The 17,891-nt window shown below is 56.1% G+C and overlaps 1 protein-coding gene across 1 annotated transcript; it reads left to right on the top strand.

Moving 5' to 3' along the window:
* Nucleotides 1–6,878: 6,878 nt before the first annotated feature.
* Nucleotides 6,879–7,859, top strand: PHYSODRAFT_394763 (hypothetical protein; the record flags this gene model as incomplete). The annotated part of the gene is made up of 1 exon (XM_009540196.1): nucleotides 6,879–7,859. A coding segment is annotated over one exon (981 nt), but the record flags the coding sequence as incomplete, so codon positions are not given.
* Nucleotides 7,860–17,891: the final 10,032 nt, after the last annotated feature.

Genomic DNA, 17,891 nt, shown 5'->3' with positions numbered 1-17,891 from the left:
CATCTCCTCCGCCTCTGCGCGGTCGTAGTAGAGCGGGCGAGCGCGGGGCGGAGACACCTCGCGGTGGTGGAGGTGGTGGTACCTGCTGGCCATCCTGTGCCTCCTGCTGTTGGGCAGATCGTCATGGTAGCGCGTCACCACTGGGATCTCGGCCGGGACGTGGATCTCGTGGATCTTGTGCGGGTCGATGCTGTGGTGGTAGTACAGGCGGCGACGCTCTGCGGAGTCGCTCTGGGTGGGCGTCCGCCCCCTGAGAGGATCGCGGGCCAAGTAGCGGCTGGAAATCTCCGCCGACGTCGGCACGCGGCTCCGAGGCTCTGAGGAGGAGGACGACGACGACACGAGCACAGCCGCCGCTTCATGCTCCTCGTCTCCTTCCTCCTCCTCCTCCTCTTGTTGATGCTGTTGCCTTGCAGCCAACGAAGCACCGACGGCTCTGGGCCCGAACTCCCTGTACACAGCTTGACGCATGGCGCTGGCTACCGCCGGAATTCGGCTGGACACGCTGGCGTAGCGACTCTCCCAGTCGGAGGAAGGAGGCGACGAAGACGCGAGGCGGCGGATCCTCTCGCCCTGCGGCTGCGGCTGGTGGCTAAACACTGTCGTCCTGGGGGCCGCGTTGTTACTTGTCCTTGACGTAGCGTAGAGCTGCAGACCTGCACTCGCAGCTGCAGCTGCACGTGGCGACTGCTCTCGCACCCCTCGCAGCTCCTCGTTGGGCAGTTTCCGCTTGCGAGAGAGGGCGACTTGGCTCTCCTCCGGTCTCCTGGGCTCTCGAGTGGCGCTGCTGCTCAGCAGTGACGCGATCCTCGGCAGCACTGGGGCAGCAGCAACAGCACCAGGAGGAGGGGGCGGGAACACGTCGGCATCTGGAACGCTTCTAAATCTGGACACCTGCTGCCCGGCGACTCGCCAGTGCTGGTGCGGCGAGGGCGAGGCGGCGAAGGCCATGGCGGTGGGAGGTGGCGGCAGGCGCAGCGCGGGCTGGTCGCGGCGCAGCGAGGGCGTCGCCATCGAGAGAGATCTGGGGCGGGCGCGGCTGGTTGCAGAATGGGCCTAACAAAAGCAGGGGCTTTGTAAGGCCAAAAAGTTTAGGATCGCCCGTCTGGAGTTTCGTTAGCTGCAAGCTTCCACGGCCTTCTTTTTGCGGAGATGGGCGCCGAGTGATTTGGAATTCTATTTCCAGAGTCGCTTGCGACCAGAGGAAACGCGCGGCCGTTGCCGTTGCCGTTGCCGTTGCTGTCTTGGTCGAGATAAGAGCAGCGGCAGCAGCACCGCAACCGAGTGCGCGAACGGCAGGCAGCCCAGCGTGCTGTGGAGTGGGGGCTATTGTGAGGGAGCTGTAGGCGCATATATGGCTATGGCCGAGATCACGGTGGTTCAGGGCGGCGAAGGTTCTGCGCGGGTTAACAGCAGGCTTGACGCGGGCTGGACCGGCGCGGCGGTTCCCTCGCTCTCTGCACGAGCGGGGTTTAGAAGAGCTCGACGTCGCGAGGCAATCATACATCCACACAGACGTACGTAGAGCGAGCACGACAGGTACTCCCACCTGCAGGCAAAACTTAGCGCGGGCGTGGGCGTGGCTGGCCGTCCCAGATAAGCACTGCAGCGTGCACCAGAAACCGCCGCAACAACAAACGGCCGCCCAGTCCACACAAAGGCGACAGACGCAGTCGCGTTCGTCTGGGCTACACTCTACCATTGGCGCCCGGTTACATCCGGGTCATCACCGAGGGCAGCGCAGCGTGTCGGGAGGAGGTGCTTAAGTGAGCGAGCGACCCGCGCGTATCTTGTTGAGCAGGGCCAAAGCGCGGTGAGCAGCCAGCCAGCTGTTGATCGTGAGTCAAGGCCAGATAAACCTTTGCCGCGAAGCACGCTCTACTCTGCTTCGCTCTGCTTGCTCTCTGCGGCGGGGCTCGGGACGGTGTTCAGCGCCAGGGGCACTTCGGTTTTTGGAGGCGCACTCATCGCGGATGAGTGGTGGAAATGCAGCAGAAGCGTTTTGGATTGCCGACGATAGGCGGCGGCGTCGAATGGAGGCAAAAAAATCAGCTACGGCCGCTGGGTGTGCGAGCGCTTATGACTCGTAAGTTACGAGGGGCTGCCGCCGCCACGGAGCGATCAAGTGGTGCGTGGGCCGGCGAGTCCAGCGCAAGCCGGGTGGCTCGTTCAGGCCCGAAGAAATCGCGCGTGAGAGGCTGGGAATAGTTTTGCAGCATATGGATATAGGATCAGGTCGTAGGATCTCAAGGAGAATGCGTTTGTCACTACAGATTGTAAGGATAAACCGTGCTATCTACAAACTTCAACATGGATACGAAGAGATGTTTGGGCGGGTCCAAATTTAGGATCTACTCTAATTTGGAATCCACTCATATGAGCCTCCCTAAAAATGCGCGAATCCAAAATGGCAAACGTGAATCTAGTGTTTCATCAAGCTGCGTTACCATTTACGAACTCGACTTGACTTGACTCAGTCAAGGGCATCGCGTTGCGAACGCAAAGGACGAGTGCCTCGAGCCAATAGAATCCAAAGCGTATCCGCCTGTTTGGTGCTAGCAAAACTTTCATCAGCAGCATTTTGAAGATGAAACTGTCATGAGAGTGGTGAGGGCGGTGGTCAAACGACGCATTTGTTCGAGCTGCGGCTGCAGTCGCAGACGCCTTTAAATAACAGCAACGCTGAGCACTGCAAGATAGTCTCCATTTTAAAACTCGAGGTAACTGACCTACCATTGTTGAACATCGAGACGGCATACGCGTTCAAAGTGGTGCACACATTCACTGGTACCATCTCTTCACTAGTGTGTGCTGGTGTTAAACTTCTACCTGTAGGGTGCTACTGTAGATGTTACAGTTGCTCGCCCCATCGAGCGCAGCATCGGCTCCGTTACATTCGTGTGTCGCCAGGCTGCCTGAATCAGTCGTCTTCAACCTCTTTCTGGCTGAGTTCGTAAATGGTAACGCAGCTTGATGAAACACTAGCTCACCGGCAAAACGAGCCCATTTTTAGAACGGTCTAAATCTAGAACGGAGACTTGCAAAAAAGGTAGTTACCGACACTTTTGATGTGGCCCCGCCACTGCCTGCTACTGCCCTGGATCTTGGTAGGTAGTTCCGAGCTTTATCTGGGGAAACCGATGACAACAGCGCCTCTGGTTGAGCGCGGAAAAATAGATTTTTAGTGCCGAACAAACATATTCAAATCAGCCCTGATCGCAAGGCATACAAAACAGAAGTAGCGCCGGGGCTGGTGGGCGAGTGGGTGTCAACATAAATGCAACACAATGGGGTTCGAAATACAAACACAATAATATCTGCCCCGTTTCTAGAATTTGAATGTTCTAAAAACTGGGCCTAATCTGCCGGTGAGCCAAAAACTAGATTCACGTTTGCCATTTTGGATTCGCGCATTTTTAGGGAGGCTCATATGAGTGGATTCCAAATTAGAGTAGATCCTAAATTTGGACCCGCCCAAACATCTCTTCGTATCCATGTTGAAGTTTGTAGATTGCACGGTTTATCCTTACAATCTGTAGTGACAAACGCATTCTCCTTGAGATCCTACGACCTGATCCTATATCCATATGCTGCAAAAATATTCCCAGCCTCTCACGCGCGATTCATGCTCTTTCGTAAGACGATACTTAGCCCCAGAGAGCCTACCGTAAGACAAAGTGACTTACGTTTTGCAATCAACGCACTTTGGCTACATCTTGGTTTTAGTATACCAGTGATTACATTGTATTTTGTCTGTCAAAACGTAAGACAGTTTGTCGGACAACAATTTGCACCATGCGATTGGCCAAAACTTTCTGCACGAAAGAGGGTAGTGTCGTTGCGTGCGTTCCTCCGTTGAGCATGTAGGAACCCGAGGACAACCGCTTTGCCGTTTTTGAATTGCTCGTGCCACCTAAAGTCGAGCCCACGAAATAAGGCGCTCACAAGCACGAACATGTAGTCGGTAGTGCGGCCCTACTGCCAACTACAATGTACACGCTTATTTGAGAATGGTTAAGAAATAAATGCACCCGAACCATTAGCCCAACTTGACAAACAAAACGTTCAGGGCTTTAAAGTGAATTCTAGTTAATGCATAACCAAATAGAGCCCCTCTTCCTCCGGTAGTGCGGCCCACGAACCCTGTCGTGTCCTCTGAGGACGCCTCCGAGCGAAACAATGCACGACGAGCGCGCACACATGCTCCGCACCGAGGCGTTGTCGGAGGACGCGAGGGAGTAGACATTCAATACATTATGGGATCTTACCAAAGCCATGAAATGAACTGTTTTGTAGTAGCAACAAGGCAGCGTCAGCCAGTCTTGGTATTTGTATTTGTTGCGGTTTGCTTGGCTGCCTTACTCCCGGAGGCGCACACTGCTGCAGCTCCACCTACGTCGGTAGTGGACACCTCCAACCTCACCCGCGGCCACGTGTAGGCAAGCTGTTGGTGGTGTCGCAAACGACATGAGGGCCTCTAAGAGTCAAATGAGCGGGGAAACTCGGGAATACATGAAAAATGCCAAGCTAATGTAATTGATCAGCCCGGCTGAAGGCGCTTACCAGTTTGTTCGGCTTGCTACTGTAGTACTAGGAAATCTAAACGATCTAAGCTCGCCGTGGTGTTTTAAATATGTAGGGGGAGTTTGTTGGTGTCGCAGCGCTCTTCCGCACAGTTCTATCGAACCGCCAATCATTACTACCACTACTATGCTGCGCCCGATATTAGTCAGGATACGACGGGCAACGAAATGCATCAAAAAGAGTAGCGAAGAGGAACGCGGGCCTTCCTAGCAGAGACTCTGCGCCTGGCAGTGCCAACAGAATTGGCAAGTCGTACTATTCGCCAATCAAATCACTAGATTTGATTTGTCGTCAAACTGTCTTACGAATGCTCGACACAAGTGATTTCTTCGGGCCTGAACGAGCCACCCGGCTTGCGCTGGACTCGCCGGCCCACGCACCACTTGATCGCTCCGTGGCGGCGGCAGCCCCTCGTAACTTACGAGTCATAAGCGCTCGCACACCCAGCGGCCGTAGCTGATTTTTTTGCCTCCATTCGACGCCGCCGCCTATCGTCGGCAATCCAAAACGCTTCTGCTGCATTTCCACCACTCATCCGCGATGAGTGCGCCTCCAAAAACCGAAGTGCCCCTGGCGCTGAACACCGTCCCGAGCCCCGCCGCAGAGAGCAAGCAGAGCGAAGCAGAGTAGAGCGTGCTTCGCGGCAAAGGTTTATCTGGCCTTGACTCACGATCAACAGCTGGCTGGCTGCTCACCGCGCTTTGGCCCTGCTCAACAAGATACGCGCGGGTCGCTCGCTCACTTAAGCACCTCCTCCCGACACGCTGCGCTGCCCTCGGTGATGACCCGGATGTAACCGGGCGCCAATGGTAGAGTGTAGCCCAGACGAACGCGACTGCGTCTGTCGCCTTTGTGTGGACTGGGCGGCCGTTTGTTGTTGCGGCGGTTTCTGGTGCACGCTGCAGTGCTTATCTGGGACGGCCAGCCACGCCCACGCCCGCGCTAAGTTTTGCCTGCAGGTGGGAGTACCTGTCGTGCTCGCTCTACGTACGTCTGTGTGGATGTATGATTGCCTCGCGAGGTCGAGCTCTTCTAAACCCCGCTCGTGCAGAGAGCGAGGGAACCGCCGCGCCGGTCCAGCCCGCGTCAAGCCTGCTGTTAACCCGCGCAGAACCTTCGCCGCCCTGAACCACCGTGATCTCGGCCATAGTTGTGGTGAAGCACCGAACAAGAATTTCCAACTGCGATGACATCAAGCGACATGGTGGCAGAACGATAGGCAGGGATCAGGCTGCGGTCGCGGATCAAGAGGGTCTATCGAGAGATCTCAAGCGATTGGATAACGTCGACGCGTAAGGCAACACATATGTCAAGACAGATTACGGGCGATCGCGCTTGGACTGCGGCGTGATTCGACGTAGACCCAAGCCCGGATCGACGACCAATCTCGCAGATCTAGGGCGGCCGAGGAGAGAAGTGGACGGATCGGCAGCGCACGGCAACTCGCACAGGTCATCGATCGGGAGGTGATCGCCGATCGGGATCGATCGTGGATCAGGAGGTGATCGTGGATCGGGAGCCGATCGGGGTCGATCGTGGATTGGGAGCCGATCGTGGATCGCCGATCGACCCGGATGGGAAGCACATGGGGGCGAAGCCAGGGCAAGAATCCAGTAATCGTTTGGTTGTAGGATGGTAGATGAGATGGCAGCGGTAGAGAGAGACCAGCTAAACATAAATCAGAACGCCATTTGCACAGAAGACCACAAGTGCCCTCAAGTCGTCAAGTCCCAGGAGCTACATTGGCCTCGGCAAGCGTTGACACTTCGGGTAGTGAACTAGCGGTACGGTTAAGACTGGATTAATACATTGGCCAGCTTGACCTACGCTAGTGATCTTTCTCTCGTGTGCAAGTCCTCGATCGGCCGGATACTGCTTGGCCGGCGATCGCTGCGTCTCTCAATCGACCTCGATCCCGCTATAGGAAGCGGCAAGCAACTCAGGAAAGGAAGGAACACACCCGGAAAGGCAACAACAGGCCTTGGATCTACTCCAGGCCGACCGATCGAAGCGAAGAACCCTCGATCGGAGCGTATACTCGGACGCAGAGCGAAGACTACCGCGCTGCTCCACAAACTATCCCCGCGTCACGCCAAGACACTCGATCTTCACCAAGTGCTGCATCTTCGGAGCCCCGAGAGAGCAGATCCAGCCCGCCGACGGGTACACAAGGTGAGAACAAGTTCAGCCGATCACGGATCGTTGGGGGACCCCCTCCGTTAGTCGGTGTTTGGGCGCTGGTGGGAAGCTCGATCAGGCCTTAACCAGATTTTGGCCGATCCCGCTACACCACAATGGTGCGCGTGCCCGGATCTCTTGGGGACTCCGGATTTCACCGTGAGTCCGTAGAAGATGCGCAAGTGAAGAAAGAACCAGGGGAAGAGGCGTCGTCGGATATCGGATCAACGAAGACGCTGCTGAACAAAACGAGATCCGCGGATCGACAGAGTGCTCGGAGGACTTCTGTCGACGGAATCGAGGGCGATCTGGAGACAGATCTAGAAGACAAACCTCAACATCCTCCCCAGGTCCCTTCGGGGACCCCGGTGGATCTTGGTGCGAACCGAGATTCACTAACAAAACAAACTAAGGCGGGATCGGACCGATACGCGTTCGCTGACTCGCCGATCAGGCTCGATCCGGGCTACCTGGACGCGATCGCGGACAAGACCCAGATCGTGAAGAAGAAGCTGAGAGCGCCAGGCTTGGACGACGAAGATCCCAGACCATCGGCGCTCGACTGGTCTGAGGCTGACCTGGATCGTCAGTATTACTTGAAGGAACTGCGCGATTTCTTGCGTCAAGATCCTGTCATGGTGATTGTGCGGCCAGAGCAGATCAACGACCCGAAGGGCCCGATTTCGGCCCCCCGAGTGATGGATAACAAGCTGATGGCGGTGAAGAACCTGCTCGGGCTGTTGAAGGAAGCCGGCTTAGTGGCTGGCGCCTTTGAAGCGAACGATCTTTTCGATCAAGATCTCGATATGATCCAGACAGCGATCCAGACATTGGTCGACAAGTTGAGACCTTTGGTCGACGTGATCGCGGACAGTCCGGACCCGAAGGTGCCAGATCCAGTGTCGCCGGCTCCAGTGTCATCGCCGCGAGTGGAGTCCACTGGGTACCGATCGTCGTCACCTTATGTCTCCGCAGCGGAACATGTATCGGATACGTCGTCTGAATCCCAACGGATGTCCCTCGGCCCTTCAGGATCTGCGATGTTGGACGCGCGATCACGGAGTCAACGTCAGGAACGCATGCGGTCAGGACCTTGGAAGCAGAAACCCAAGTCGACCGATCGGCCCACCAGTGCCACCGGATCAGATGAGTCGAATGGCAGACTGGAGTCTTACTTTCAGGCTGCGATGACTCGATTTCTGAAGGAACAAGAGGCCACGGTGGTAACACCTACTCCAGTGGTCGACGACAACGTTGGATCGCGGGACGTGGAAATGGAATCAGCCGGATCACCGGACCAAGATCCCTCCCAGTGGGAATACGATCCGGACGATATTGATCTAACCAGTTCGGCCCCTGCTGTGGTGGCCACCACTGCCTCGGGATCCACTGGGCCCTCCTTGATCCAGCGCGTGCGAATCTCCGCGATGTCCGATCTCAAGGAGTTCAGTGGCAAGAATCAGGACGAAGACCGCGCCCGATCGTGGATCAGCAAGGTAAAGTCGGCGCTCCTGCGAGATCAGTCTACGGACGAAGAGAAGTGCTTGACCTTCGCTGATCTACTGACGGGCCCGGCGAAGAACTGGTACCGCCAGCTGGGCCGATCGACGCGGAACAAGTGGAGCGATCTACTCCGGAGTTTTCAGATCCAGTATTGTGGCCTGGAAGTATCGGTCGCTTGGCAGTATTACCATTCTCGCAAGAGATCAGATGAATCGCCGTTGGAGTACCTCTATCGACTGAATGTGGCGGCTCTGCGTGCGAGATTGAAGATCAAGGACGGAGATTCCAAGGCCCGCCGAGAACATGTCGAACACTTCATCGAGACGCTGGGCGATCCGGAACTGGCCGATCAGCTCACCCTACTCCGGCTTGCGGACGCTGAAGATCTGGAGGAAGTCCTGCGCGCTCGAGAGCGCGCGAAGAGCAGACAGAAGCGATCCGCCTTTGGATCGAAGTATCGTCAGAAAGTTCCGAGCTGCTGCAACCAAGCGGGCAGTGCGTGCAGTTCAGATCGCGAGCCAGGCGTCTGGATCAGACACAAGATCGGAAGGATCGGACTCGGAGGGTGATCTACGTCGCGTTTACCTAGCGTCGGCCGATGACAAGTCTCGCAACGCTGGGGGCGACTCGACGAAGCCGGATCGAAGCAACCAAGCGCAGATCAACCATGACTCACCTCGATCGGATCCACGATTGCGATCTTCACCTGACGGATCGGAGCGATCAAACCGCTGCTCACACTGTGGATCGCGGAAACACACCGATCTCGATTGCTGGAGACGTTTGCCGTGCGAGAAGTGTGGCAAGCGAGGTCATCCGGCGGATCGCTGCCTGTTTGTGTGTCGTGGATGTGGTGAACTACACGAGATGGGCAAGTGTCCGATGGAGGAATTCTACAACCAGATCCGTCAATGGTTCAACCCGGTGAAGCACGCTGGCATGTTGCCCGCGATCGCCGAGAAGATGTTAAACTAGGACGCTCGCCGGGTTGGAATCCGGTACGAACCGAGCGTTCTAGGTACTGCATCTATGCATTCGTGAACAAGAACACGGTAGATCGAGTAAGTGGACGGACTGATCTACGCGGTAATACATGTGATCTGCATGCGAAATTTGCCACCAAGGTCTTAAGTCTACATCGATCGGACGACTTCAGCCGTTCTGACGCCGAAGTGCCCTTGGATCTTCAGTCTGGAGAAACGCCGGGCTATTGGAAGCAACGCAGACCGGAGGAATGGTTCAAGCCAGCTGGTGGAGAAGTGACGACCGAGATCCCGGAGCATGATCGCGATCGAAGTCGGCCTCGCGTCAGCGAACACCGCAGATCTGGCGATGTGGTGCCCGATCTCCTCCCTGGGGAGTCCAGAGGGTACTGGAAACATCATTCGCCAGGTAAGTGGTTCCGTCAGGCCAAGATCACTGGCAAGATCAACAATGAGAAGTCGATCTTACTCTTTGACACCGGCGCCGAGGTGTCCATCGTGGACACCGCCTTTGCTCGTAAGGTGGGGTGCTATGTCGACATGAGTCAGAGCCAGGAATGTGTGGGGATTGGCGAAAGCGTGTACATGACGGAAGGAAGGACCAGGATCAAGGTTACGCTGGCGGGATCGCTGGTGTATTTCTTCGATATCTGGGTTGGCGATCTATCAGGACAAGAGGCGATCCTGGGTATGGACTTCATGGTTCCGGCGGGGATCCACCTCGATCTTGCGGACGGCTCTATCTGTCTCCCTGACGAAGTCAAGATCCAGCTTAGCGGACGGCGTCAGCTGTACAACGACAATGTCCGACACGTGTGTGTGGATTAGGGAATGCAGATCGCGATCGGGGATTCGATCGAGCTTTCGCTACGAATGAAGGTGACGGATCGAGAAAAGCTGTGGGTCACCCGTGGAGATCGCTGGGTGCCGACCGTGGTCCGAGGACCCGGCAGGATCCGATATCTCCAGGTTACCAACATCAGTGACAAAGACCTCGTCTTGCATCGGAATGAACGGATCGCGATGTGGCTGGCTGGAGATCGGATACCCCGGATCCCAGGATATGTGTCGATCGGATCTCGTCGATACATGGAATGGCAGAATCTAGCCTTTCAAGCCACGACAGATGACCGGCCGACGAACCAGGAGGCACCAACGGGACCTCCAGTACCTGCCGTCGAGCGACCGATTTATCCAACGCCCCAAGCCATTCTCCAGAGACGCAAGGTATCCCCGATCATCGATCAGTCGACGGGTCATCCCGATCCAACAAGCGAACCGGAGGCAATGAGCCCTGATCCGGGGGCGGCCGTCGTTAATACGCTTAGATCAGGAGGCAGACCGTTGCCGGACGATGATCGCGTGACAGAGGAGTCGAGGTCGTCAGCTTCAACTGTTCTCGTCGGAGATCCACCAGACCCGCGGTCGGATCCGGTTGAGTCGGTGTGTGAACCTTCCGGATCGGAGGAGGAATGCTCTCCAAAGCAAAAACAGGTGGGGATGGACTCCCAGCCTTTGCCGATCACGGATCAAGCGTATGCACCGATAGATGACGCGAAGCCGCAATATGATCGTGCTGGCGATCCAGAGAGGAAGCCAGACCATGTGGATTCCGGTGGTAAAGCAGCTGAGAAGGGCGCAATCGTGTCCCCTCACTTGCCATCGGCCGATCAGGTCGACGGTTGTGCCGTCGAACCAGATCTTGGGGGCGGGAGTACCGATCGGACACACCCTGTGGCTGTCTTAGCTGTGGAAGAGTCGAGATCAAGTGACGATACAGTAGTCGATGGTGTTCCCGCATCTGAACAACTGCCGCAAGTGGCCGAAAACTCATCGATCGTTGGAGGTGATCAGGTAAAAATTGAGGCCACACCCACTTCAAATCGGGACGATCTCGTTGCGCCAGAACCAGATCGAGACGTTGGTGCTGATGATCAGGTCCATTACCATGAGGGCGGGAATCTGTCAGCAGAAGATGTCCAAGGTGAATTAGCTGTGCTTCCTGAAATTGTGATCTGACGACGGATGAGGTGAAGATCAATGATATCAAGGTGGGAGATCTGGAGTTCAACACCCCGGAGGAGATCGATCGGCTGCGAAAGAAGATCTGACACAGGAATCACCTGCTGATCGGCAAGGGCAATGCACTTCCCCCAGCAGCCCGGGGCGTCACCTGCGACATCGACGTGGGCGACGCGAAGCCGATCGCTCCACGTGTCCGGAAAGTTGCCCCTCAGTTCGTGGAGAAGGTGTCCGAGCTGATCAAGGGATTATTGTCAGCCAAGATGATTCGGAAATCTCGATCACCGTGGGCCTCGCCGATCGTCGTGATCATCAAGAAGAACGGCGTGGATATACGACTCTGCATCGATTATCGGCTCGTCAACAGTCTAACCAGGCTGATGGTATATCCGATGCCCTTGATCAACGATTTGCTGGAGGATCTGGATAAGGTACTCTGGTATTGCTCTTTGGACATGGCTAGTGGATTCTGGGTGGTGACAATGACCGATCGAGCTCGTGCGATCTCGGCCTTTATCACCCACATGGGTCTGTTCGAGTGGAACCGGATGCCGTTCGGCTTGAAGAACGCTCCTCAGATCTACCAGCGACTTCTGGACGACGCGTTGTATGGTTTCACCAGGATCCCGCGATCGTCAGACTGTGAAGTCACTACGGACTTGATCGAGTCAGGAGAACCAGAAGATCCGGGGCGTCCATCAGTGCTAGGTCGCAGATCGTACATCGATGACATTCTTGTGACGGCCGGATCATGGGATGAGCTGTGCGATCGTGTGGATCACCTGCTGGACGCTTGTGATAAGTAGAATCTCTCGATCAGTGTGGAGAAGAGCTCTTGGGGGATGCGTAAGGTGGACTATCTGGGACATCGTGTGTCGAACGACGGGCTAGAGGCCAATCCGAAGGATCTCACTGCTCTGACTGATCTGCCGTTCCCCGGATCGCTCCGATCGAAGCAGTCATTTTTGGGCAGTCTCAACTACTACAGCCGTTTCGTGGAAGATTACGCGATCTACGCGGCGATCCTGTATGAACTGCGCGAGGTGAACTTCGCCGAGCTGGAGAAGCGCCCTGATCTGCGCCAGATCCTGGATCGTCAAGAGCCGAACTCAGTGGATACGGACCCAGTGAATCCCGATCGGACTCCACCAGTTCCTGAAGTCGGGGTCGCCGATGAACGCTGGATCCGTGCTCATCGTGCCTTTTCGACACTGAAGATGAAGATCGCGACGACACCGATCCTGCGGCACTTCGATCGCGATCGGACTCCGGTCGTGATTGTGTATGCGAGTGACTGGGCGATCTCGGCCGCATTGACGCAGGAGCACGACCAGATCTATCATCCCGTTACCTTCGCCAGTCGAGCGCTGAAGTCGAATGAATTGAACTACAACGTGGTGGAGAAAGAAGTGCTGGCGCTGTTACGGATCCTGGACCTGAACTATAACATGCTGGTTGGACGATCGATCCGGGTCTTGACCCGACACTCGACGTTGGCGTGGCTGTTCCGATCACCCGGCCTTCAAGGCCGATTGGGTCAGTGGGTTGCACTCCTATCGCCCTGGACACTTGAGATCACGAAGTGCACCAAGGGAGAGGACGAGATATTGGGGGCGATCGCCGCTAGTATTACGCCTCGATCGGATATGGACGACGCGTTGATCGCGATCGCGCCGAAGAAAGAACCCCGGCGGAAGATTCAGGCCCCGATCCCGACTGTGCGTGCGGACGAATAGCTGCTGGTGATAAGTTTCGATGGATCTGCCCGCGTCAAGCGAGGCGGAGGCGCATACAGCGCGATCTTGTGGAAGTTACCCGAATGGAGTGTGGTGAAGGCCCGATCGGGCTATGCTGAAGGGCTGACTGTAAACGAGGCAGAGTATCATGGTCTGTTGTTGGGTTTCGACCTCCTTGACGGCATAGATCAAGGCAGGATAGTGGTCTGCGGTGATTCCAACCTGGTGATCCGACAAGTACGGGGCGAGATCGACTGCAAAGCACCTAAGCTGACATTGTTGAAGCAAAAGGTGCTGGATCGACTACGGAACTGGCCAGATCACGAGCTGTTACATGTGAAACGAGACTGGAACGGAAGTGCGGACAGCCTGGCCAGTGCAGCACTCCAACGTGAAGGGGGCGTCGTCGTCGAGGAGGATGCCGATCATGGGGATCTAGTGACACTGAACCGACTTGATGAGATCCTGGTCGCCCGGTCGGATGAGTCGATCGTCCGACTATCGCCGATGACGACCCGATCGGGCACCAGATCACGGCCGAACCCGACCGTCATGCAGGAGGAGTTCGTGCGAGGGTTGCGGATCGATCGGATTCGTCGAGCACAGGATGAAAAAACGTGGATCGCGAGTATGAAGAAGTATCTGATGGGAGATGTGGCTGATCTGACACAGGATGAGGCTCGATCATATGGCAACCTCGCCGCGGACTACGAGATCGACGGTGATTCTGCTGTTCTATTGCCCACCCTCCAAGCGATCGAATGCAGATCGTGATGGACTGATGAGACTGGTGGCACCGGAGACGCTGCATCAAGACATCCTGCATCACTATCACTCCACTCTGGAAGGTGGACACCAGGGGATCGGGCGTACATACCAGCGGATCCGCGATCACTTTCATTGAAGAGGTCTCTTCAGAAGTGTGCAGAAGTACGTCGGCGAATGTGTCGACTGCGAGACCGGCAAAGGACGACCCACGATCAGGGGCGAGTCGCCGGGAAACATCCAGGCGACATACCCGTTCCAGATCATAGCAATGGATCACATACCTTCGCTACCCAAGTCGTACAAGGGTAATACGGAACTGTTGATCTGGGTCGATCTGTTCACGGGATACGTGATCGCGAAGGCCAGTTCCTCCCGAACGGCGCAGACGATCGCCGAGTCTTACGAAGAGTGCGTGTTCCGGCGATTTGGTGCTAGCGAGGTGATCAGGCACGATCGAGAGCCGGGATTGATGGCTGACTTCTTCCGCGCCTTTAACAAGATCCTGGGTATGCGCCAGCGAGCGCGATGGCATATCGACCTCAGGCTAACGGTACTGCAGAGCGAATGGTACAGACGGCGACGAGAGCCCTGAAGATGTTCGTGGAGGATCTGGATCAGAGGGATTGGGATGAGTACGCAGAGCGATTGACCTTCGCGATCAACACGGCTCAAGATCGGGTCCGTGGGGACTCCCCTTTTTATCTGGTGCATGGATGGGATCCTCGATCGACGCTCGAGGCAACGATACCTTTGGGTAGTACCCGGACTCGGGATCGGGATCCTCGACGGTGGCGTTATCGGATCCAGAAGCACTACGATCAGGCTCGAAGTCAGGTGAATGCTCGACTACGCGAGGCGATCGCGGATCGGGCCGATCGACACAATGAAGAAGTTCGACCGCAGTCGATCGAAGCTGGATCTCAGGTGTGGCTGTACCTGGATCGTGTGAAAGAGGGGTATGCCCGGAAGCTGGCTCACCTGTGGCACAGCCCGTTCCGTGTGGCGGAGAAGGTGAACGAGTACACGATGAATCTTCAGATCGCTGGTACGGACTATCACCTATTCCCGATCGTGCATGTTTCGAAGCTGAAGTTGGTCATTGACTTCCCCGATCGACCGCAGATCGCACTCACGGTGGACGAAGCAGATCGACTCGATTTCGACGAAGTCTTACTTCCGGAGGACAGCTGGGCCCCAGATCGAGACTCGAACGAGTGCGAAGTGGAGAAGATCACGGATACGAGAACAGGTCGCAGGACTCGGTATGGCCGGACGTATCGAGAGTTCCTGGTACACTGGAAGGGTTATGACGAGCCTGACTGGGTCGACGAGGCTGATCTCAACTGTGGAGCTTTGTTGCACCAGTTCCTTCGAGATCGCGTGAACCGGAACCGATTTGGCGCGATGCAGTCTCACGAAGAAGAGTGAGATCGGACCGCCAGGGCGAGCTGGTCGCCTTGGTGAGTGACGGATCGACGGGGAGGCCGTTGATCGGAGGAAGGGGGTTTATATTCGATATGATTGTGTGCATATGAATGCAGATCGGATGATTATGGAGCAACTACAAGGCGCTACGACGACGGATCTGGGCTGATCGGGTTGGTGGCGAAAGGTGGTATGACGATGGATCTGGACTGATCGGGTTGGTGACGACGGATTGACTTGAGAGAGGTGACCAACAGTGACGAAGATTACGGTGGTGTTTATTGATCCGAGACTTTCATGCTACGAAGATGCGCGATCAGCCTCCAAAAATCGAAGATTTCACGACAGACGAGCTGACCAGCTGGACGCTGAATTCGATCATCCGAGCTGGGGGATGCTGTTGTTGCTGCAGACACTCTCTATTGGGGATAAGTTCGTTGAGGAGACACGCGATCGGCTGTTCCAGGTGATCCTGGGGCGGTAGCAACCTTTGGGTCCTGCCGGTGATCGTCGGTGCCCGCCTCGATCAAGCGGAGTAATAGGTTTCACGACGAAGTGTGAGCCGTTGATACTGGGATGGTGAAGTCTTGTCCGCAGTGAGCCACCGTGCGGCCCGACCCGACTTACGGACAGGGGGCGGTTGTGGTGAAGCACCGAACAAGAATTTCCAACTGCGATGACATCAAGCGACATGGTGGCAGAACTATAGGCAGGGATCAGGCTGCGGTCGCGGATCAAGAGGGTCTATCGAGAGATCTCAAGCGATTGGATAACGTCGACGCGTAAGGCAACACATATGTCAAGACAGATTACGGGCGATCGCGCTTGGACTGCGGCGTGATTCGACGTAGACCCAAGCCCGGATCGACGACCAATCTCGCTGATCTAGGGCGGCCGAGGAGAGAAGAGGACGGATCGGCAGCGCACGGCAACTCGCACAGGTCATCGATCGGGAGGTGATCGCCGATCGGGATCGATCGTGGATCAGGAGGTGATCGTGGATCGGGAGCCGATCGGGGTCGATCGTGGATTGGGAGCCGATCGTGGATCGCCGATCGACCCGGATGGGAAGCACATGGGGGCGAAGCCAGGGCAAGAATCCAGTAATCGTTTGGTTGTAGGATGGTAGATGAGATGGCAGCGGTAGAGAGAGACCAGCTAAACATAAATCAGAACGCCATTTGCACAGAAGACCACAAGTGCCCTCAAGTCGTCAAGTCCCAGGAGCTACATTGGCCTCGGCAAGCGTTGACACTTCGGGTAGTGAACTAGCGGTACGGTTAAGACTGGATTAATACATTGGCCAGCTTGACCTACGCTAGTGATCTTTCTCTCGTGTGCAAGTCCTCGATCGGCCGGATACTGCTTGGCCGGCGATCGCTGCGTCTCTCAATCGACCTCGATCCCGCTATAGGAAGCGGCAAGCAACTCAGGAAAGGAAGGAACACACCCGGAAAGGCAACAACAGGCCTTGGATCTACTCCAGGCCGACCGATCGAAGCGAAGAACCCTCGATCGGAGCGTATACTCGGACGCAGAGCGAAGACTACCGCGCTGCTCCACAAACTATCCCCGCGTCACGCCAAGACACTCGATCTTCACCAAGTGCTGCATCTTCGGAGCCCCGAGAGAGCAGATCCAGCCCGCCGACGGGTACACAAGGTGAGAACAAGTTCAGCCGATCACGGATCGTTGGGGGACCCCCTCCGTTAGTCGGTGTTTGGGCGCTGGTGGGAAGCTCGATCAGGCCTTAACCAGATTTTGGCCGATCCCGCTACACCACATAGTCATATATGCGCCTACAGCTCCCTCACAATAGCCCCCACTCCACAGCACGCTGGGCTGCCTGCCGTTCGAGCACTCGGTTGCGGTGCTGCTGCCGCTGCTCTTATTTCGACCAAGACAGCAACGGCAACGGCAACGGCAACGACCGCGCGTTTCCTCCGGTCACAAGCGACTCTGGAAATAGAATTCCAAATCACTTGGCGCCCATCTCCGCAAAAAGAAGGCCGTGGAAGCTTGCAGCTAATGAAACTCCAGACGGGCGATCCTAAACTTTTTGGCCTTACAAAGCCCCTGCTTTTGTTAGGCCCATTCTGCAACCAGCCGCGCCCGCCCCAGATCTCTCTCGATGGCGACGCCCTCGCTGCGCCGCGACCAGCCCGCGCTGCGCCTGCCGCCGCCTTCCACCGCCATGGCCTTCGCCGCCTCGCCCTCGCCGCGCGACCTGCGGCCCATGCAGCGATCCATCACAAACATGAAAAGCTGCTTGACAAGCTAGAGCGCGCGAAGAAGAAGAAAACTCAGTGATTGCGTTTTCGTGGTGCAACAGCACCTCGTGGTTGTCCTACCTTTTATTTTTAAAAGTAGTAGTATCCGATTCAGTGAACACCAATTAAATGTCAATGTCCACTTTCACTGTTCATATAAACTGTTGTTATGTGGTATTGTTCTCGAATTGCTGAATGACCATCTTGGGGCGCTTGTGCTTGGCCAGAACTGCGCTGAGTTCGCCCTCGGTGATGCGGGTGCTGTTAGCCTTGTCGTCGTACAGCGCAGTACAGCAATGCAAATTGTAGTAGCGCGCACTAACGCAGTATGCGCCAGCACTGGCGAGTCGCCGGGCAGCAGGCGTCCAGATTTAGAAGTTCTGTTGATTTTGAGTTTGGAGTTTGTTTTGTGGTTTTGCTAG

The sequence above is a fragment of the Phytophthora sojae genome (genome assembly GCF_000149755.1).
Source record: "Phytophthora sojae unplaced genomic scaffold PHYSOscaffold_14, whole genome shotgun sequence".
Lineage (NCBI taxonomy): Eukaryota > Oomycota > Peronosporomycetes > Peronosporales > Peronosporaceae > Phytophthora > Phytophthora sojae.
This window is presented reverse-complemented; position numbering and strand designations above follow the sequence as displayed.